At 40.8% G+C, this 24,345-nt stretch overlaps 1 protein-coding gene across 1 annotated transcript in view; it reads left to right on the forward strand.

The window, feature by feature from the left end:
• The window catches only part of srp68 (signal recognition particle 68), an 87,131-nt gene that overhangs the window by 47,011 nt on the left and 15,775 nt on the right, over positions 1-24,345 (forward strand). Inside the window, exon 9 of the mRNA XM_059560548.1 lies at positions 6,077-6,175. Within this exon, the coding sequence (XP_059416531.1) occupies positions 6,077-6,175 (99 nt within the window). The remainder of the gene's footprint in view (positions 1-6,076; positions 6,176-24,345) is intronic.

A 24,345-nucleotide genomic window follows, 5' to 3' on the forward strand; every position in this document is an offset into this window, starting at 1 on the left:
CATTCCACCAGCTGGCCACAGTCCAGGAAAAGGTCCATGAGAGTGATTTTGAACTTCTTTGGGATGGTACCACAAGGCGTCGTTCACTTGTAGAGCGCAAACTTGGAGGGCACATAAAATTTAACCAGTGTGTTTAGGTATGTTGGTGCCATGCCAGTGGTCGTCTTGTAGGCAAGCATCAGAACCTTGAATTTAATGCGAGCGGCTTCTGGTAGCCAGTGTAACCTGATGAGGAGAGGAGTAACATGAGCTTTTTTTGGCTCATTGAAGACAACCCTCGCCGCTGCATTCTGGATCAATTGTAGAGGCTTTACAGTACATGCAGAAAATGAAAATACTTGCCTTTGTTGACTTGGAGGAAAAATGTTTAGCAGTGCTGTATCTTTAAAATGTATTTTGAAAAAAATTGCAACATGTTTAGAAAAATGCACAAAACAGGTCTATTTATATAAAGAAAACAAATTAAAGCTTTATCTTTCAGTCATTGAGACACATGAAAATAAGTTCATCCAAGCATTTCTGATACTTTAAGAATGTTATGCAGATTGTTTGGGGGTGCAGTTTCTTTGCACCCACTGACATCTTTATCCATAAGCAGTATTGCTATACTGTACTGTAACAGTACCATAGCAAGTGACTGTCTTATCAGCCCTGTGCCCACCCCTACTGGAGGACCAGTGCATCACATTTTGCCGGACCGCTACCTTAAGGTAGAGGAAATGGGTATATGCATGGTTAAATTTATTTAGTGATTGTTAGATTACGTTTTAGGGAGGCTATCTGTTGTCTATTAATCTATAAATGCTATTGATCATGAATTAGAAACCAGTGCACCAGCCACTGTGGTGTGTAGCAGCAGCAACGTGGAATTCCAGAAGAATGAACAAGCAGGCACAGAGCCAGTGCACTACCATGACATTCTTAACTTTATTAATGAAGATTTGTCATAATTATACTACAGATTCTTTCAGTTATATACAGGATGTCTTAAGCATCCAATCAAAGTATTCAACTTTAGGTCAAACATTACCCTATATGAATATTTACAAATATAACCGCAGGTAAAAGGTGTGTGTGTGTGTGTGTGTGTGTGTTGGTTCCGGTGTGGGTGTGCTTAGGACTTGTTTTCCTGTGGTATGTACCAGTGTGTCTTTGATATGTTCATAAAGCAACAAGGGCAGTCAAAAGTGGAGTGTTTTGTGCGTCCTCATGGAGACGCTCTCTCTCCATCTTATATACAGCTAACAAATATGTATGTGGATTTAAAAATTATTTTATTAGTAAATGGTTATTGGTATCTGTATCTTCCCCTCCCCGGCTACACCTCACCCCTGAGCATGCTAATGCCTGTGGTATGCTGTCCCATCTGAATCTGACTGCATTCTATACAGTATAACAATTCTCAAGGACTGTGCTTGTTTCATCTGTTTGTGCTCCACCTACAGCACAACTTCTTACCCTTTTTTTCCACACCCGGTCTTGCTTTTACCGAAATTCTGGTTCACCCAGTTGCAGTTAGTCATGCAAGGTGTTGTTTAGGTGTGACCACAGTTCTCTGTGGGCGTGAGTGTGTGCGCGCTCATATTTGTTTCTCAGGGTGTTCTAAAGTTAATTCTGTAGCACAGCCATCAAATTAATCTTAAATTATCTGTATTTTTCCCTCTATGCCTGCCTTTTTCTTATCCAAATCTGATGGCTTCATAATTTTTTTTTTAGTTTGTTTGTTTTATGATAATGAATTAACCCAATACTATGACTTTCTCATGCTGTTTTGATAGGGTTTAATTAGCTCAGTCTCTGCTAGAATAGGAATGGTTTAGAAACTTGGTATTTTATTTTCAACACATTTTGCTCTCTTTGACTGTGGAGTTTTGCAGTAATATCTAGTTTACTTGTACGCAACCATCTGAGTTCTGAGTTTTGAGGGCCTGGAGAAGTTTTGACATGCCCTGACATTTGTGCTTTTTTTAGTTGCTTGTAAAGATATACATAGCTAAAGTCTGAAAACACTATATTCAGTACAACCTGGGCTACAATAATATGTAAATGGCATGTATGTACATGATTGTAGTTTTGAGAAAACAATGTTTATGTGTGGTAAGTGAAAAACTCAAGTCACTGCAATAAGGTCATAAAACACATATAGAACCATTTGTTCACAAGACTGTAAAACCTGGAGCATGTAGCCTAGAAATGTTTGCTAAAAAATCATCTTGTTTATGCACCCGTAGAAAACAATAGATTTAATTTATATTTTTTAAGACACTTTTTATTTCAAAAGGGCATATGCGAGAAGGCATCAACTATCATGAATATTATTGTGATTTACACCTGAGAAGACACAGGCCCGCATAATGAGCTGCATAATGATCCTTTCAGTCAGGTGTGACTGAGAAGGAAGAGTTACAAGACAGAATAAAGGACAAAATAAATGTATATATTTTTGTTTGTAGTTTATTTAGAATATATTTAATCCCACAAAATAATTTGAGATTCACTTGCAAGTGCAGTTAAACAGTTTATTAGGAACAATCAAAGCTGACTTTCAAAGCTGAATTTTTAGCATCATTACTCCAGTAGCACGATACTTCAGAAATCCTTCTAATATCCTGATTTTCTACACAAAAAAACCTTTATTGTTATCATTATTAATGTTAAGTTTTTTTTTTGATAAATTGAAAGAACAGCCACGTTTGTAACATTTATCGTATTCATCATTTTTATTTTTCATTGCTTGTGTGCTAAATAAGTTTTAATTTCTATATATACTGACTATATATACAAGCTTTTGAATGGTATAGTGTATATTGTTACACTTGGAGTAAGACGGGAGTAATGATGCTGAAAATTTTGCTTTGATCACAGTCATAAATTAAATTTTAAAAATATTCTTGAAAGCATAAAATATATGAAATATAATAGAAAAGTTTTTTTAAATATTAAAAATATTTCACAATATTACTGCTTTAGTATTGACTGGTATTGTGTCATGTTGAAATATATAAATGAACATCACATAACTAGCATTTCCATCACGTTGTTTTCTTATGGATTACTTTATCACATATTTGTTTTCAGTGCTTAGTTTAAAAGTAAACATGTCAAGCTTTCTATAGATATATCTCTCATGTCTCTTTGAGTATTTGCTGAGTTACGTATACGCGTGAAACGACTCCAGAGGGTTAATTTTACATTACAACTGAAGTACCCGTACAGTAACTGTATAATTGTTACTACTTTGGTATTTGAAATTATATTAAATATAATTATGACATTCACAAAAAATAAAGATGCATCTTGAAAAATGAAAATTAAGAAATTTGATTCAGGGCTCTAGACTAACTTTCTGCACTGGTTGCACTGGTGCACCTAAAAGTCACGAGTCAAGAACCGGTTGCATCGGTTTTCGGATCACCAGTAGTTTTTTCGGACCGTTCGATTCAATTAACTGGTTGAAGAAAACGGTTCACCGTTTTTTTTGCGTTCGACGTAATGGCGTCATTGGCGATGATTGCCCTTCATTCAAGCCTTCGGTTTACCCGCGCTCATAACATTAGCTCAGAATCAATCACCAAAAGAATCCGTTCGGTTCGGATGCTCTGTGTGTCGGTCTGTTTCACGCTGAATCACATATGCGCAGCTCCTCGGTTCTCGAATTGGACACGTCTGAACCAAACTGTTCTTGACTCGTGAACGAGTCATTATCTGGCTCGGCTCGGTGTTCATCTTCAGTTTTCTCTTCACAGCAGTTCAGTCTGTGTACTGTTTGAGTAAATGAATTACTCTGGGATATTGGTTTGTTTGAACTCAGAGGGAGTGTTAGCCACATTAAAAAAGTAAACAGCTTAAGTCATTTGTGGATTAATGCGTACTGGAGACGCTAACAGTTTAAAATGATTCAGTTCGATTTGGTGAACTGTTTCAAAAAGATCCGGTTACATCGAATGATTTGTTCGCGAACCGGATATGACAAACTGCTTTGTTTTGAACTCTCTCACAACAGACACAGAAGAGAAGAGTTTCTTGGTGTGACCAAGAAAGAGTTGGTGGTGTGATCGCTCGCGGCTCGTGCAAAAAATAGACCAGACGACGAAACTGGCGTGAACGACACCATAGGTTAACATGGCCTGGTCCACACCAGATGCGGAGCGCCGCGGCCGGCCCACGCCGTGAAGCGCCAGTTTTGTCGTCTGGTCTATTTTTTGCGCGAGCCGCGAGCGCTCCGCGTCAATTCCGGCAGGAAGTCACACCAAGAAACACGAGACAATCCGGTCAATTGTCAAAATATAAGCAATTTTCAAATTAAAATACCGCGAGTGACAAATGCGATCATATTTGTGTATCTAAACAGACTAGAAAGATGAAAAAAAAAAAACAACACACACACGCACGCACATGGTTAACTTCATAACTTCTTGGTTACAGAAACATGGTGTATTCATTTTATGAGGTTATTTACTTATTACCCGTGATGTGCTCTGAATAAACAACAACTGAGCTAGCACTTTTCGACCGCCGCGGAGAATACGCGTCTGGTGTGAACAGGCAGGCTCCGGACCGCGCGTGATTTTCCGTTCCGCGCCGCTTCCGCGTCCGGTGTGAACCAGGCCTAAAAATAATAGTTATTATTATTATAATCTAATACATTAATAGGAAAATGAGCCTAATATCGTCTTGATTATCGGCAGAGAAATCTGCTTGTGTCGATATCTCTGACTATCGTCGACACACGATACTTTCGTCTATCGGCACAACCCTAGCACAAAGTTTGGTGTCAATATGCATTGACACCAATGCATTGCAGAGATACAACCTCAAGTGTCATTTTGGCATCATTCCTCAAATTTGTTGATGTGGTACATAAAAACGGTTTTCTCTATCAACACCAAATCCATAACTTTTTGTCAGCATTGTCTGAAGATGATATGATTAGATTTTGGTGAAAATCAGACCAACGGTCTAGGAGTTAGGAAAAGTAGGTTTATATAGTAAATCAAAATGGCAGACAGGAAGTTTGTCTGACTTTATACTGATTAATACCAGTCTCATTACAATAGGCAAAATTCACAGAAAGCTATTAGCATTTTTTTTATTTCTTAACTATTTTGACCACAAGGTGGCACCGTCTCAAAGAGTACATTCAGGTCACAATACATACAAAGTTTCATAATGGTTACACTAATGCATTTGTAAGATATAGCATTTTATATCATAATATAAATATGGCAATAGGCAAAAACTGCCATATTTGGTTTCGCTGGACTCAGGATTCAGGAGCCTAAAAAAGTGACTGCTGTGAAAAGTCGACCACACACGACTTTTAATCATGTGAATATTTGTTTTTACCATTAGGTGTGCTAGCTCAAACTTCTCAGGCTCTTTCAGGGCATCGTGCTGATGACCATAACAAAAATGTTTCGTAACAATACATCAATGCATTTGTAAAATACAGCATTTTACTACAAAATTAAAAATGGCCAATGCCCAAAATGGCTGACACGGGAAAATTGGGTATCATTCGACTCTGCATGATGCACCCAATCTAAAGAGACAGTTTCTGGCAAAATCAATCAGAAATTACAAGCAAAAATATGCATTTTTCATATCTCCTGACCACTAGATGGCACAGTGACGAAACACTGCAGATTATGCTCAGGTTATGCTCGTTTATAACACACACCAGGTTTGGTCTCAATATGCTGAACCGTTGTAGAGATACAGTCTCAGATCCATTTTTGGATGCTTTGCGTCAAATTCGTTTACATGTTATTCGAGAACAGTTTGAAGAATCAACTTTAATTCCATAACTTTGCCAGCATGGTATGAAGATGAGCCAATTGTGGTGAGTATGTTTTTCGAATAATGTATTTATTTTTTTTGCCAAATTTCACAACTTTCCCGCAAGCGGTTTTATGGGCTGCCATAGACTTGAGCGGAAGAAATGGAAGAAGAATAACGCCATCCGATACAATAGGTGCCTAAGCACCTTTGGTCCTTGGCACCCAATAACTGTATGGTTATACACACAATATATAAGAGCAGGTATCCTGACTGTTTGGCCTGTTTCTGTTCACAGGCAGATAATGAAGAAACAAAGGAGCGCCTCTATGAGAGCCTGCTGGCGGAGTGTAGAGACACCATCCAAGCTGTCAGAGAGGAGCTCAGGAACGATGTGGTGAGAGACCCATTACTAGCACATCTTATACTTCCCTAAATTTGATTGAGCAGTGTGCTCTCTCTCTCTCTCTCTCTCTCTCTCTCTCTCTCTATATGTGCTTTATTGGCAAGACGAATATTTGTAAGTTTATATCGCAAAAGCATTGCTGCATACAAAGGAGTGAAAAATGTTAAAAACAAAGGCTTTATTTTATACTGTAATGTTGATGGCTATAATTTATTGTTAAAAAAGTTTTGGGAAATGTTTTCAAAAGAGACATCAGTAGCAGTATTGGTATCAATTCATTAGTAAAAGGCTACTTAGTAAAAAGATGCCATTTAAGCATATATGGGTCATTCAGTGTCAAATCATCCAAATTTCAGAAACTTACGTCAATAGATTTTACTAATAGACTTTATCTTAGTTTTTTTTTTTTAATATAAATAACATGATGTCGCAATCTTTTTAAAGTCACTTCTATCCCAATGTAATGGCTCAGAATCGTTGGGGGAAATCATTTGATTCATTTTTTTTTTATACAGCTTGGGTTGGGCTCATTTAGCTTCTCTCCTTTTATTGTGCCCATATATGCACAGAGCACACTGTTACAACCTCAAGGGGTTAGCTGTAACACAAAGAGAACTGAGATCACACCAGAGAGATGCCAAATAAACAATTTTTATTTAATTTTAACAGGAACATTTTCAGGGGTAGAGAAGGCCAAAACAATAAACAAAACAAACTTTTTTTTTTACTAAATAACCTCAAATGGAAATAAAGAAATAAAAAATACAGACCTACCTACCTCTCTTAACCACAAACAAAGTGAGAAAAAGATACATATAAAATGCCGTCTAACCCCCTACATCCATACTAAGGTATGGCAATAGATACATTTACAAGAATATTTACAAAGTTACTTATTTTAAGTTTCCGGGCGTACACAAAGCAGATTCAGAATCCAAATTATAGTCAAAACAGGCAATATTCAGAGAAACAGGAGATTTCAGTATTTTAACTTACAATGGGTGCGTTTACATGGAGACTTTTTGCTTCCATCGGATTGAATTAATTCTGATTGACAAATCCGAACGTAGTGTTTACATGAACGTTGAATAAAGTGATTGGGTTGATAAGCGCGTATACATGTCATAAGCTTCTGATTGGATTTACTCTTTTGACATGCGCACACTGCATGAATATACAGAGTTTCCCGCTGCTGTCGCATGCTGTTTTAAAAAGCACACATGATATTTATCTACTCCGGGTCCTAATTAGGCGACGACCAGCACATAAACTGTTGTGCTGCTTAACGTTACTTAAAAAAAAAAAAAAAAAGTTTAAAATGGTCCCTTCCTGCACCCAAAACTAGTCGTCAGTTGATGAGTCTTAAACAAGGACTGGTGGAACGTGGTCCTGTTCCACTTCACATACGCTGAGTGAAAGGGGAGTTTTATAATGACAGGACACTTATTTATGACACTTTAGTCACCAGGAAGAACAGCTCATTCCACGCGTCATACGTCATTACGCTATGTCTACGTCACTGCGCATGCGTAGTACTTTCCTGTTTCGGTTTTAAATCCGATCAAGTGTTTACATGTCCTCTCGCTCGGATTACAAAAGGGATTATCCGCCCCTTGCAATCCGATCAAAATTTTAGTCGGATCTGGCCATTCAATCCATTTGACGTGTTTACATGTGACTTTTTTTTAATTCTGATTGTGCTTCTAGTCCTATTACGATCGGATTAGTAGTGTCCATGTAAACGCAGCTAATGACAGACACTCAGCAGATTCACAACACAGAATATATCTCTCTGGTATGACACTCATAACCAAACAAGAATAAAGATACATTTAATAGCACAAAATAGTAACTCAGAATGCTAGCAAAACCCGACAATAGTCAACGAGGTGTAAAGGCACTAGATGAGTGTTTGGGGCGGTTCTTAAATCTGGTTCAAGTGCATAGTAGGACCAATTACCATCTTCAGCTGGCTAACAGAGGCCACACCCTGGAACACAAACACATCTACACACACGAGCAGAGAGACAGAGAAAAAAACACATACAAAAAACAGTACACAGATGCATAGCATATTTTAAAGGTCATAACACCCCCAACCATAAAATAAAACATACATTGTTTTACTGATTAACACAGGACAGTGAGTCAGCAATAACATTTTCAATACCTTTTTTGTGAAGAAAAAGACAAGACGACATGGGGAACACCATGGGCTAAAACTAGGGACTGCCAAGTTATGTTCAAGTAGATACTGGGTTTCTTGCCGCATCAATTTTTTCTTGAGTGGATTTACGCAATAAGCCCATTGTTTGATGGGTGCATGTGAACAAACATCAATGTCGCGTGTTAGCACTTGTGTAGTGGTAGGGAAATCAATGAACAAAGTCGGATATCTCTTAATCATACTTTTGATATCAACCTGGGCAGACATGGATAAGTAGGACAACTTTGTTGAAAGGTTTGACAGAGTTTCTGAATTGGACAAATGAGCAGAGGTAAAGGTGACACTATTCATATTCAACCCATCAATTTCTGGACAGCCTTTTGATCATAACAAGCCTTCATTTGGTCTTCTACTGAACCAAGCGAGCGTTTTGCCAGTTTCCACAATTTAGGCAGTCGGTCATGAAATGAATTAATCTAAAACATTCTTAGTGGGGGAGGAATGGTTGGATGAAAGAATTTGCTCCTGCAAAATCTTCAATGGACCATGCACAGTGTGCCCAAAGATCAACTCTGAAGGACTGAAACCAAGGGAAGCTTGAGTCAAAGTACGAACGGCAAATAACAGCAGTGGGATTTCCTCATGCCATTCTTTTTGTTGTTCAACACAAAAGGTTCAGAGCATGGATTTAAGAGTTTGATGAAACCGCTCGATGGCACCTTGGGACTGAGGGTGATACGCACTAGATACCTGATGTTTGATGTTTCATTTTTTAATTACTTTGGCAAACACTTTAGACATGGAATTAGTTCCTTGATCGGATTAAATATATTTAGGCACTCCAAAAGTAGTGCAGAATTTGGAGATCGCTTTGACTATTGCATGAGCTTTAAGTGAATGCAGAGGTATCGCTTTGGGATACCTGGTCGATCCACACATCAGCGTTAACAAGTAGGAATTTCCGGATTTAGTTTTGGGCAATGGCTCAACTCAATCAAAATGTGCTCAAATGGTTCACCAATAGCTGGTATTGGCTTCAACGGAGCCAGGGGACTAACTTGATTCATCTTGCCAGATAACTGACATGCATGACAAGATTTACAGTATTTTGAAACGTCTGATTTCATCGAAGGCCAAAAGAAATTTCAACAAACTATCATAAGCTTTTCGATCACCTACACTCAAAACTTGCTCTCGAAAGTGTTTTGGAATGACAACTTGAAAAACGGTACCCTAATCATCGGTGACATGACGTGGAGATCACTTACGCATAAGGACGCCACCGTCAAAGAAGTAGGCAACTGGACGCTCTTGCAAAACGTTCAGCTCGACAGCAGCTGCAACACAGGGACACAGAGTTTGATCGGCCCGTTGTGCCTCAATTAACATGGTTTTTCCAAATGCCAAATCAACATTAGGAAGTGCACAGATTTCTACTTCAACTGAGTCACTTTTTTCTCAGCAGAATTGTCAGCATACAAAAAGGTCTTTGACAGATCTATAGTGTCTTTTAGGTTTTGACCTTGAGCTCAGGTCACCACACACGTGCTTAACACATCAGGAAACTCTTCCTGTAAAGCATCTTCATCATGTACATCAGGAACATCTATAACTTCACGCAAACAAAAAACGTTTTACCTTCTAGGTATGGGGTAAGCAAGTTCAGTCCTAGAGAGAGAGCCCTAATCAAAACACATCTGAACAAGCTCATCAATCCATTCAGGATTACTAAGATAAAGGCAGGTGAGCTTTTTTTTTTTTACAGGATTGGAACTGTGCAGGACCGCGGCTCTCTAGGCCCGAACTTGCCTACCCCTGTTCTAGGTCATTTCCTAGTATGAGCGCTACACCTTTAATAGGTAACTCAGCCTGAACTGCCAGTTTAACTTCACCAGAAATATTTCCAGAACGCAAATAGACCTTGTGTAAAGGAACTTTAACTACAGAGAGGTCAATGCCTTGCATTAGTACACTGGGACCACAGCTTTACTGTTCCGAAAATGGCAATACACTCTCTAAGATTATGGACTGAGAGGCACCAGTATGACGAAGGATGCAAACACTTTTGTTTCAGAGTCTGCTTCACTAAACAACACTACCCCATTAAAAATAAATGGCTTAAATGCAGATTCAGTAATTGTATCTAGAATCTTCGTCTCGAGAGAAAATGGGTCGCTCAACTAAAGCAACACTTTTATAAGTGTTTTTCTTGCTAGCTTTGCGCTTCAGACTGGGACAGGTAGCGATGAGGTGTCCCACCTCATGACAGTAAAAAATTAATGATTTTCCATATTTAAAGTACTTGAAGCATTCTTTGGTACTGCCGGGGAATCTTAAGAATTACAGAGACGATCAGAAAAACTATGCTTTGTGGGTGATGAAAACACTGAGTAAGTACAAACTCATCCGCAAAAACAGAGGCTTCAGAAAGTGAAGACACTTTTTGTTTATTCAAGTATATCACAATTTTCTCAGGCAGAAATCTTCCAACAATACTAACTCTTTTAACTTCTCAAACGTATCAACTTTATTCGCAGTGCACCACTTCTCAAACAAATTGGCTTTGTCTCTTGTGAATTCAACGAAAGTTGGACTAGGGGTTTTCACATGATTTCAAAATTTCTGTCTGTATACCTCAGGAACCAGTTCATAAGCGCTCAACATAGCATTTTGCATTACTCCATAAGACTTCCTGTGCTTTCCCAACAAGTTAACATTGTAACAGGAGTGGCCAAATACTTTGTGGCCATTTCAATGTGGCCGCAATGCATTAAAATACAGAAATGCGTATCTACTCTCCTGAAACAGTGGAACTAATGCAATTTGTCTACTGACATCAAATTCAGGTTCACTTACTTGTAAAGCTCGTTGCGGTGCAGGAATAGGGCTTGGAATGGAAGTATTTACCAGTGGTGATACAGGCAGACTCACACTGGGCACATTTAGTTTTTATCTCCAGGTCCAGCTCCTTGAGCCTGACAGCTCACTGGGTTTCAAGATCAACTCTGCGCACATGCAACAGTTGGCTCTGATATTGGTGTTTGCTCAACTCCAACTCCAGCACTTTCAATCTGCTCGCCAGCAAAGGATTACTAGGAGAATGAAGATAAGCGGCAACTCCGCAGGTTTGGGTTCTGCCCCCTTCACTACGAAAGCCGACACTTGAGCTGCAACAACCGCCTCACCCTCACCTTCATCAGACAAAATTCCATGTTCACACAAGTGCTTGTAAATCACTTCCTTAATGTCCTGTTTCCTAGCACCACGCGTAACCTGGATTTAATATATCCGCAACCGCTAACAAGTTATCTTGGCGGCAAACGTCCAACTGATGTACTGAAGGTTCAATCGCAAACTTATCTAATTCAAATTTTGAAGCCATCCCTAATTCCCTCTGCCTTAAAATGAAAACCACTAGGCAAACAAACAAATACGAAGCCAATTTAATGAGTTCCTTAATGTCTCCTTTACCGATGATACAACTAACCTTTCGGACGAGCCCCCAATTTCTGTTATGACATCTAGGGGTTAGCTGTAACAGAAAAAGAGAACTGAGATCACACCAGAGAGATGCCAAATAAACATTTTTTTTTTCTATTAACAGGAATCTTTACAGGGGTAGACAAGGCCAAAACAATAAACAAAACAAACATTTCTTTGAAACTAAATACACAAAAATACAGACCAACTTACCTACCTTCTTTAGCCACAAACAAAGTGAGAAAAAGATACATATAAAAAAAAGGGCGTCTAACCCCCTACATCCCTTAGTATGGCAAAATCGAATTTACAAGAATATTTACAAAGTTTCCGGGCGTACACAAAGCAGAATCAGAATCCAAATCATAGTCAAAAGAAGCAATATTCAGAGAAACAGGAGATTTCAGTATTTTAACTTACAATGACAGACACTCAACAGATTCACTACACCGAATATATCTCTCTGGTACGACACTCATAACCAAACAATGACAAAGATACAATCAATAGCACAAAATAGTAACTCAGAATGCTAGCAAAACCTGATAGTAGTCAACAAGGCTCAAAAGCACTAGACAAGTGTTTGGGGCATTTCTTAAATCTGGTTCAGGTGCATAGTAGGACCAATCACCATCTTCAGCTTGTTAACAGAGGCCACACCCATCTGGAACACAAACACGTCTAAACACGAGCAGAGAGAGAGAAAAAAAACACAGTTCACAGATGCTTATCATATTTTAAAGGTCATATAACACAGGCTACTGTTTGAAATACTGTTATAATGATTATAGGTTGTTATAAACATTATACATCGCCTACGCAACACATATATTCACGCATTGGCATACATGTGACAGTTGACCATGCAGAGCATCAGGGAGAAGTTGGAGCATGGGAAGTTATTAAAAGTACCACAACAAACAACGAGCCAATTGGTAATGTGCAGTGCTTGCCATCTCCTCATTAGACGCGCCTTTAAGAAATGCATCTACGGATTATGATTATAATAAGAGTTTGTTTTCGATAGCCTATGTTTTATTTCGTTAAGTACTAATTTAAAGCTTTCTATAGATATATTTATTAGGGGTGCACCGAAATTTCGGCCGCCGAAAATATTCGGCCGAAATGGCATTATCGGTTTCGGGCCGAAATAAAAAAACCAGCCGAAAACGTAAACCGAAAATGAATGTCACCCGCCCCTCCCATCCGTGAGCAAGCGCTTAGGTTTCACTCACGGTCGAGCTGTTATCACGCATCTGCCTATCAAAGATTAAGCATGTCAAAGGGCTGTCACAATCAAAAAAAGCTTGTCACAAAAGCTGCACAATCGATCGGACCAACCAACACAAGTTTCGAAAACGAAAACAGGGAATCGATTTTAACGGCCTTCTCTCGGAGCGCGTCCAGCTCGTCACTATACGCTCACAGCGAACTTGCGTCACACAGCAACTGCAGGTTCTGACACACACACACACACACACACACAGAGCCTATTAGTGCATAATATCAATGTAGCCTTCAGTAATGTTTTTCATTGATGTTATGGCAGTCCACATTGCTGACTTGTGCGCGTCTCAAGCGCCCTCTTTACGTTCGCCCTAATGCCTGTTTAGTTGTCGGTGGATTTGCCTATATTTGGCGTTGAAAAATGGATCAAAAAGTCTTTTAATATAGACAGATTATTATGAGGCTGTATTCACAAGTATTTTCCAAATAAATTAAGTACGTTTTATCATGTGTAAAATTAATGATTAACCTGGTGGATAAAAGCAGCTTTTTCGGCATGATGTGCCATTTTACATTTTTCTGGTTACCACTGTGCCAAACCCCCCACCCCCTCCGTTTTATTGTATTCTGTATTTAAACGGTACATTTTTAAATGATACCATAAAACAAATTGATATAGTTTCTGAATATTTTTAAATAGTTTTTTAAACATAAAAAGAAATTAGGGATGCACCGATCATGATTTTTCATGGTTGATTTTCACTGATTTTTTTACAAGCAAACTGGCCGATTCCGATACCGATTTCAGATTTTAATCTTTTAAGCAACAAACAAGAAAGAAGGAAAGTGTGCATAAACAAGATATTTGGTATTTAATAGGCCAAACTTGCTTTTGGCTATTGAAAACAATAACTGTAACCATCTGAAATTAACAGCAGTAACTGCACAATAAGTAGCCTACATTCAATACAAAACATAGATGGTACAGACATCAGCATTTAGCTTTTGCTTTTGAATTGGGTTAAAACTACATAGAACTGGCCTTAAATAAAAGATTAACTGTAACCATGTGAAATTAAAGGCAACAACTGCATAGTTCTACAGTCCAAACAACACAATCAACACACATTCAATAAGATGTTTCTTAATCAGCATTCAGTATTTTAGTTTTTAAATTTGGTTTTAAATAAAAAAATAAAAGGTCTTTACCAGTGAGACTAAATAAAAGTATGCTATATAAATACATTTTCCAAAATGTTAAAATCAAATAATGTTGGTGCGAATAAAACAAAGATGCAAAGTGTTTCATTCATCCAATTAAAAAAAAAAAAAATAGGGTAATGATTCACATCTATATTTTTTTACTTGAGCCAATGAAAAATAAATAACTTATTGTCTCAAGTAAAAAAATATAGATGTGAATCATTACCCTAAAATGTTTTAATTGGATGAATGAAACACTTTTTTTCAGTGTGCTACAGCAGGTGATTTTTAAATTAAATTAAGTCTATGTAATTTTAGGGTAAAATAAAAATAATCATCCTAATGCAGAACTGACGTTTATTGCAAAGTTCTAATAAAAACAATTCAGTTTTGTCACAGTTTAGTCCGTTTCGTTTCTCATCCAACACGTGAGAAGTTGAGCTGAACATCTCTTCATGGTCTACTCGTGTTCAGGGTGCGGACCGGTACAGTATATGCTCGCGCAGCTTCAGTGCGTGCAGGAAAGGCTCTTATTTGTGCGCCAGTACAACAGCGGCTGTTCGCTTCCTTCAAACTCTGCATTTCCAGTACTGATCGGCTGCCTGTGTCCTGCACACAGATTTCGAAATACTCTTCCATACAAATGACATAGCGAACGATTACAATGTAGTCTGTGCACGCGAGCGCACATCCGGAAAATCGACCAAAAAAAGACCAAAAACCGGTCGTGTATTTTAAGCAAAAACTGGCCGGTTCCGATTTATGGCCGGTCAACCGGTGCATCCCTAAAAAAATAACAGATACAGTGAGCCGTGTGTGTATGTGACAAGGCCAGTGCATTAAAAGAGTTCAGTTTAATCGCTGTTAATGCGCTGCTTTAATTGATGCGTGTGCGCACATTCACTCACACACACACACACACACACACACACATACAGAAGCCCACCTGGGCGGCGCAGAAGACCACCACAGTCGTGTGGTCAAGACAGAAGTCCCCCAGGGCGGCGCAGAAGACCACCACAGTCGTGCGGTCGAGACAGAAGCCCACCAGGGCGGCCCCAAAGACCACCACAGTGGGATCGATGGCACAGGAGAGCAAGTCTGGTTAGGTAAGCCTGAAATAGAGAACATGAACAGGTTAAGGGTGGCCTCCATTGCCCTGAGATGGCGGCAGATGGACTCCATGGCCATGACAGGGCAGGTGGTGAGTTCCTGGATGGCCTCCGTGGCCATAAGTCGAGCACTCAGTGTGAGAAGTCGAGCGCTCAGGGAGTTCGGCTGAGATGTGACGAGGCTCTGGAAGCTCCACAGAGACGTGGAGAGGATGTGGTAGTTCAGTGGAGACGTGAAGAGGCTCTGGTAGTTCAGCGGAAACGTGGAGAAGCTCTGGTAGTTTAACGGAGACGTGGAAAGGTGACTTGCCCTTGCTCATGAAGATCATTGGTGACTTGACTTTGCCCATGAAGAACACTGGTGACTTGACTTTGCCCTTGAAGAACACTGGTGACTTGACTTTGCCCATGTAGATCAACGGTGACTTGACTTGACTCCTGAGGTCTAACTGTGGTAGTGCTTAACTCATGAGTGTTAATGGTGACTTGACCTGACTCTGGAGGGTCGCCGGGAACCTGACTCGACTCTGGAGGGTCACCTGTGGCTGTCATCTTGTGCAGTGGCGCTGGGCTGGCGGCCATCTTGTGCAGTGGCGCTGGGCTGGCGGCCACCTTGCGCAGTGGCGCTGGGCTGGCGACCATCTTGTGCAGTGGTGCTGGGTTGCCAGCCATCTTGTGCAGTGGTGTTGAGCTGGCGACCACCTCGTGCAGTGGCGCTGGACTGGCGGCCATATTGTGCAGTGGCGCTGGGCTGGCGGTCCTCCTGTCTGTAGACCCCGATCTAGAGTCGGCCATCCCACCTGGAGAGACAGGTGTGGCTGGGGTATCCCACTGAGACCGATGTTGCAGGTACAGTATGAACCTCCAAAAATCAAAGACCTCCAGCTCATTCATTTTCCTTTCTGGCAAAGGGTTGTCCAGACAGACGTTGAAAAAATGTTTCAAGGCCGCATCATTATATCCCAGTCCTACCGCCAGGGTCCAGAATTCTTGTGCCACACCACCCACCATTCCCCTTTTGACGGAGGGTGGTTAATTTTAGGAATCTCCTCCTCCGCTCCTCCATGCTGACTGGGGAAAGGACACAAAATCCCACACCGCTGGATCTGGTCTTGGAGTCCTTCTGTAACGAAATGTTCACAGGAACGAGAGATCCCAAAGCAGTGTGTTTAATGGGAAATCCAAAAATCAATATCCAAACAGGCAAGAGGTCATAGTATAACCATGAAATCAGTCCAGAAACAAAACAAACATGAAACTAGAAACTAGAAACCACAAGGGAACGCGAGTGTGACGTGACGGAGAATAAGGTCTCCATGAAACAGAATGAAAACAGACCGGTATATATAGACAGGATAACGAAGGAAGTGGAGACAGCGGAGTGCAATAACAGGTGTGCAATTAACTGTGATGAAATGACAAAGCTATGTGGGAAATGTAGTGCCTGCGGTGAAGTGTCTATGGGGAACTGAGACCACTAGTGGACACCAGGGGAAACACAGACCAGACACCGTGACAACATTAAACTCCACCTACTTTGATTTGATTGGCCATCTCAGTCATTTTGACATTGACCAGCGCTGTTAGACCGCTGAGGCTTTGATCTGAAGTGACTAGTGCAAGTTAATTCTCACACTTTAATAGTATTTATAGCACCTAACAGGCCATGTTACTATAAGTTATTACCTCAAAGTGTACGTCAGTATGCAGTTTTCCCTATTGCTCGCATGCAAGCAATTATCCCTCTGCATGCCACTTGTGCCGTAGGTTGCTGACTCCTGCTTTAGACCAACAATATGCTATAGGCATACTAATTACAGATTTTTCTGAACTGGATGTGCTACTGTGGTTAGCCAGTTTTGCATATTTGGCACACTTGCCTTTGTCTTGTCCTTAATCAATTCAAAGGCTCCTTTTTTATCTGATATTTACTCTGTTTAATAACAGAAAAATTAATGACAACTTGACATGAAAAATAAAGTAAACAGAAGGTGACAAAGGGTTTAATATCAATAAGCGTAAATGTTTCCTCCGCAGATCTGACTGTCTCAGATATTTTTTTCTTTTTTATATTGAATGTAGCATAACTGTTTACTTGGCTGTTTGATAAAAAGGCGTTCCGCTTAGCCAGCTATGAAGAAACTGGTAGACCGGCAACAGAGTGTCAACGTCACGCACATGTATTCTAAGAAGACCATTTCGTGGGGGATGCCAGGTGTCCAAAAAAAATAAATTATTTGAATCTCACTACCAATATTTGAAAACCTTAGAACCGTTCAGCCCGATAGTAAAAATAATGGCTTTATCCTGTTATGGTGTTTCTTAACTGTAGCAGGAAGTAGAAATCATGACTGTATGAAGGACATCATGGATTCTTAGAAGTATCAGGCCATTTTGACAAGAATTGTGATGCCTTTGCTGCAAAGACTGAAGCTGATGATTAATGGACTTTCCCAATGGTCATCCCAAAGTACACATCCAAATCTACTTGTGCTTGGTTCAGTGATCAGTTATAGAATGTTCTTGAGTGGCCTGTTCAGTCTCCAAAATGTGTTGTGTGTGTGTATATATATATACACAATATAATATACATATATATATATATACACAATATAATATACATACATACATTGTTGGGGAGTAACTAGTTACATGTAATTTGCTTTAAGTAATTTAATTACAAAATAAACGTAACTGTAATCAGTTACAGTTACTAAGAAAAAATGTGTAATTAAATTAGTTACTTATGAAAGTGTTAACGATTACAAGGGGGATTACATTTGAATATTTACATCCACATACAGATTTAATTGATTTATTTCCCAAATTGCACTGACTATTCTGAGACATACGGACCTATAATTACTGCGATGCAGAAAACACGGTCTTGTTTGTAGAATCCAGTCATAAAAATGGAATTCCTGTAACGTGGACTGAATATGCCACATTTTGGACGAATAATTCAAAAGTAGGTCAGTACACTTGAATCAAAATGCAATATGGACTATATCTGTTGCAATATGTCTGTGAAATATTAAGCCTGCACATTCTGAATGTCTGTGGAAATCAGTAATAGTAAATAGTAATTTAGCAGAAAAATAATCATATTTCATAACAGGTTTAGGGGGGGGCTAGGGTTTATTTTTGTAAGGGAAAAACATAAATAATTTTCAGTATTAGGATTTCTTTTTATAAAGATAGTTATGTACTAATTTTGACATGTAGGCAATTTAGAAAGTACAGTTTTGTTAAATCTTGAGTAATAAAGTCATGAGAGAGATGGGTATCAGGGCAAAATAAAGGGACTGAAAAGAAAAATTGAAGTGAAGGTGCAGTTCAGGAGAGAACTTATAATTATTTTGCATGTCCCCAAATTAAAGATTTAAACCTTTTATATGTCAGGTCCATACAAAAAAATAGGGTTGTACATGTTTCAGAGTTTGTTTGTATGAGTTTCAGAATTCCCGGTCTGAAATTATTTCCCTATCCGCCCCTCGTAGAAATTAATGGCGCAGACATGCGGTTTCATTTATTATACATAGGCCTACTGATGCTAGCAGTGTTTTCAGCCTCTGTCGCCTCAATATATGAGTACATGAACACATAAACATAATTTCTAGAACTGCTATGAGTCACTTCATGAGCATTTTATTTATTCTGAGAAAACAATTGTCATCATATACAGTAATGTTTCAAAAAGACATTTTTCAGGAGTTTAGTACACAAAATAGGACACATGCTTATTAGATAACTGTATTTTAGCTGATGTATATGCTTTTATTATACTTGTTACAGTCATTATCTGCTAGCGTAGAGAATAAGTGCACGAGGAGGGTATAAATCACAAGAGGAGTTTACTGAACATCGATAGAGATAACATAGACTACATACAACATTACTACATTAACTTACATCAACTAACATCAATCACGGATGAGGAAGAACTAACCAGACAGGGTATTTGAGCATACAGGAGGTAATCAGGGTACTGGAGACAGGTGGGGATCAATCAATTAACAAAACAAGAACAGGAAAAAGACCAAATAAGGAAACAAAGTTCATGAACGTAACAGTTGGCCCCCTTCCGGAACGGTGCATCCTTGCACCGCAAGAGGAATACCAGTGGAGCGAGGGTGGGGGTTCTGGAGGCGGGCGTGGGGCAGGCGAGCAGCCGCAGAGCCAGGGTGAAGCCAAGGATCCGGAGGGCCAAGGCGGGGCAGAAGGCTCAGGCAACCAAGACGGAGGCGGGGCCCTGGAAGACCACTGCAGAGCCGGAGTGACCGAGGATGGAGGTGGAACCAGAGGGAAGGAGGAGCCTGACAGAGCCGGAGGGATGGAGTGATGAGGCGAAGCCAGAGGAATGGAGTCCCGAGGCGGCGGATGGTCGACGACTGACCAAGGTGGAAACGGAGGGACGAGGGAGCCCGGTTGAGCAGGTGGAATGCCAGGCCACGGTGGAGACGAGGGAGCTAAGAGCCAAGGCGGAGCAGCTGGGTCGAAGGACCGAGGAGGAGTCCAGGGCTCGGAGGCTGGAGGCGGAGACGGAGACAGGGAATCCACACGCCAAGGCGGAGCTGGAGACTGGAAGTCCTGCGGCGAACCATCACGCCCAGATGGCGCAGACTAAGGGTGAGCTGCGGGACTGACTGGCACCAGCAGAGATGAGGTCGAGGAACTGGCTGGTCTAGGAGGAAATGAGAGAGGGAGGCTGGGAGGAAATACAGGAGATTCAGGGCTGGGCGGAACCAGCGGAGACACAGGAGATTCAGGGCTGGGCGGAACCAGCGGAGACACAGGAGATTCAGGGCTGGGCGGAACCAGCTGAGAAACAGAAAATTCAGGGCTGGGCGGAACCAGTAGAGAAACAGATAATTCAGGGCGGGGCGGAACCAGCGGAGAAACAGAAAATTCAGGGCTGGGCGGAACCAGCGGAGCCATCTCTTTCCAGCCATGCAGATGCTTCTAGTGTGGGCACCTCACAGATAGAAGACACTTGACACCTCCAGAAGATGTCAAGTGTCTTCTAGCTGTGAGGTGCCCACATTTGAAAAGGACCAGACTTCGGTTTTCACTCAGTAATTATTTATTTTGACCAGTTGAACAGGTACCAATGTATCAGGATCGGGAATAACAGGTGAAAAACCTTTAAACAAATATATATATATATATATATATATATATATATTCAAAAAAAAATTTATAAATAAGCACGACATTTTTCAGAAAACACAGCTCAAGGATTTTACACAAAATAACTTGGGTTTTCTTTTACCCTGCATTTTGCTAGACTTTCCATATAGAACCATACCAATCAAAGCATTTGGTCTTATCGGTTTAATATCTCTTAAAGGGTTAGTTAATTTTTTTGGTAAACTAACCCTTTAAGCCATGCAGTAACAACTACTTTTACTTTTGCAACAATAACATTTAAATACCAATCAAACAAAGGATCTAAAACAAGAATCCACGTGAGCTTACCAATAGCCCATCATGATCAAAAGTCCCAGTTCCTCACAGTGAATGCATTTATGCCTCTACCATCCTCCCCGTCCGCGGCACGCCAGACAACTGACTGATGCGCGCATTTTGAAGCCACTAGTTGAACTGGGCGCAAGCTTCTAATTTCCCCAATTCAATTCACCTGGTGTAGCATGTCTCCAATCTCCAGTAGGACGGTCTGACTCTCAACAAGATGGTACCATTTGTCGACCTGAAGTAGGCAGATTCTCTGGAAATAGGTCTTTAGGTGGGCTGCAAATACAGCTCCCCACATCTCAGCTTTCACAGGATCACCTCGCTGGTCAAGAGGGGTCAGCTTGGCTTTGGATTCTACCAGTCTCACAATGACACCATGGCTGCAGCTCCAGCAAAGATACATCACCGCACCGTATGCGTGTTCACTGCCATAAGAAAATGAAATGGCACTGAGCTTTGCGTAGAGGTCTGGCAGAGTCAGGGATCTGGCAAAGCGAAGTTGGCTTAGGTCAGCATATTCTTTAGACCTTCAGACAAAGCAGCGTTCCACGTGTCTTCTAAGCAGTACCTCACTTTGGCTTCTTGGAAATTCTCTCCTAACCAGAATGGCACCTTTTTGCTTGACAGGACTAACAAGGCCGAGTGAGTCATACAGGCCAGAGACTTGGCTTAACAGCTCCCTTCTAGTGAGTGGATCAGGAGCTTGATTTCTGACTACTTCTCTGAACAGGTTTTGACAAGGATTGCGCGTCTTCCTCTTTTTCTTTGTAAAGTTCACTGCAACCATGGCATGAAGTTTGTCATTGTCGATGGTGTGGCAAAGGGCTTTGTCATCTTCCGTCAGCTGCTTTGGCAGGATCATAGTCTTTGCCTCTGTTCTGGGTGTCTCACTCTTGGAGTATTTCCTCCCACTTTGACTAGAGTAGACCCAGGGCTTCATGTAAAATCCTCCAGCTTTAAGGATATGCTCAATGTTGGCTGTGAGGCATTTTAGATGGTCAAGATCATTGTGCGAAGTCAGAATGTCGTCGACGTAGGCATCTTCTAACACGCATCTCTCTTCTTTGAAGTGACTGAATGAAGGCAAATTTGCAGTCTCTTGCATGGCGACTTGGGCTATGCAACCGGCAAGTTTGTCTCCAATGTTTACTCTTGTGATGGCATAATCTTTTATTTCAGTATCTTCACTGTCACGCCACAGGAATCTGTGTAGCTGGACCTCTCGATCTTCCAGCCAGACGGAGTTATACATCTTGCGAATGTCACCAAGAGCAGCATAGACACCAGTTCGGAATCTCAGCAGGACAGCTCTGATTGGGTTCAGAACGTCAGGACCTTTAATGAGGATATCGTTCAAACTGAGACCTCTGTACTTTTGGCTGCTGTTCCTCACTAGTCTGACTGGGGTGGAGACTTGAGTGTGGATTCGGCACAATAAGATGACTTATGTACCACACTGGCCCGGTCCAATTCTGCAGGGCATCTTTGGACAGCTTTATTGCAGTTTTATGATTCACCATCTCCTAGACTTGTGCAGTATAGGCCGTCTTCCACTCAGGTTCTTTCAACAACTGCTTCTCAGTTCTAAGAAATGTTGCTTCTACTGCTTTCTTGTTGTTTGAATCTGCTGCCCATGGATACTTGGCATGCCAGTGTGGTTCAGTGCTGTGAGCATCTCCAGTTGTATACGTCAGACCATTTCTCATGATCTCCATCTCCCTTTCTTCTGCGAGAAGACCCCCTTTACCCCCTGGCTGGCAGTTCCCGCAGCGACACCCTCCACATCTCGGCTGGCAAGCGGCTCCAATTCTTTCCCACCTCCACCAATTCAGAAAGTCTCTGCTACTGTTGGCTGTGCTAGACTGTGCTTCAGGGTGGTCAAGGTACTGGCAGGAAGCTGGGTCTGTTGCAAACTCTTGATACTTGACTGCTGCAGTTCTAATAGATCTTGCAAAATGAGTCTTGGACGTGTGGGCCATCAGAATGACTTCCTCGAAGAGATTTGGATGCATGCCCCCAACAGTCTTACCGAGTGGACCATCCCAGAACACCAGGTCGCCAACAGAGCAGACTTCTTGGGGCACCACCTGGCATTCTTTGTGGCTGATTAGAAGCTGGATCTCTCTAGGTCTAATGAGGTCCTTAAGGGGAACATCAGGGAAAATCTCCTGCAGCTTGTTAGATTGAACATGTCTGTGCACTTCTGCAATTTTGTCAAGTCCGTAGCAGATCAGTTGGTGAGACTTGAGGGTCCCTCTTAAAGTGCTGATACAGATCTTGAGGAGGTAGCGCTTTGTTGCAACAGACACTTTCATCCCTCCAACGCCATGGACGACCAATGTGACATCTTCACTGCGAAGGTTCAGTTTGCTTGCAGCTTTGAGTTATATAATTCGTATCAGACGCCAAGTCAATAAGTGTCCAGATTCTTCGCCCGTTATTGGCGGTGACGTCAAGGAGCATCAGAATCATGGGGTACTCATGCAGACCAGTCTCCTCCAGAAGGCCTCTCTTTGCTGCAGTGGAATTGTATTCTCGGGATGGGATGTTGCAGAAGGCATCATGACACTGCTGTGCTAGCTCAGGTGGAAGTTAAGAGAGGAACTATTCCTGGGCCTCGGTGCATCTTCTCATAGTGCCCATAGTGTCTCTTGGATTAGGTGCCTTACCTCTTAACTTCTGCTCACACTCTTTCTCGGTCTTCTCAAGGTCGGCTCTCTGCTGGTCACTTAACTCAGGTGCACCCTCTGCATCAGTCTCTTTGCACTGCGCAATGTAAGCAGCCTAAATCTCCTCATTTACATCCATCGCTTTGAAGCCCTCCACTGTAAGTCTTTCGAAATTACCTTGTAGCTCCTCCACAGACATCTCCATTTGTGTCCTCATTATATGGTTGGTAAATTGGGAAAAAAGTCTCTACACTGTTGTTCGCCCCATTTTCAGCTCTTCGAGTGACTTGGACTCGGCCATGTTGCTGCCTTGGCTGTTGGACGGACAAGTGGACAGCAGATAGTTGGTTTCCTCCGGGCCCCCAATTAGAGTCTTCCCCTCTTTGTGGCGGGCTTTTGTGGAGTCTTCACTGGTCATGGCGGTTTTTCACTGTCAAGTGTCTTCTAGCTGTGAGGTGCCCACACTTGAAAAGGACCAGACTTCGGATTTCACTCAGTAATTATTTATAACCGGGAATAACAGGTGAAAAGCTTATATATATATATATATATATATATATATATATATATATATATATATATATATATATATATATAGATAGATAGATAGATAGATAGATAGATAGATAGATAGATAGATAGATAGATCGATCTAGATATATATATATATATATATATATATATATATATATATATATATATATATATATATATATATTTATATATATATATATAGATATATATAGAAAAAAAATGTTTAAATTAAAGGAATTTTTCACAAAACACAGCTCAAGGATTTTACACAAAATAACTTGGGTTTTCTTTTAC

Source organism: Carassius carassius, chromosome 10, assembly GCF_963082965.1.
Source record: "Carassius carassius chromosome 10, fCarCar2.1, whole genome shotgun sequence".
Lineage (NCBI taxonomy): Eukaryota > Metazoa > Chordata > Actinopteri > Cypriniformes > Cyprinidae > Carassius > Carassius carassius.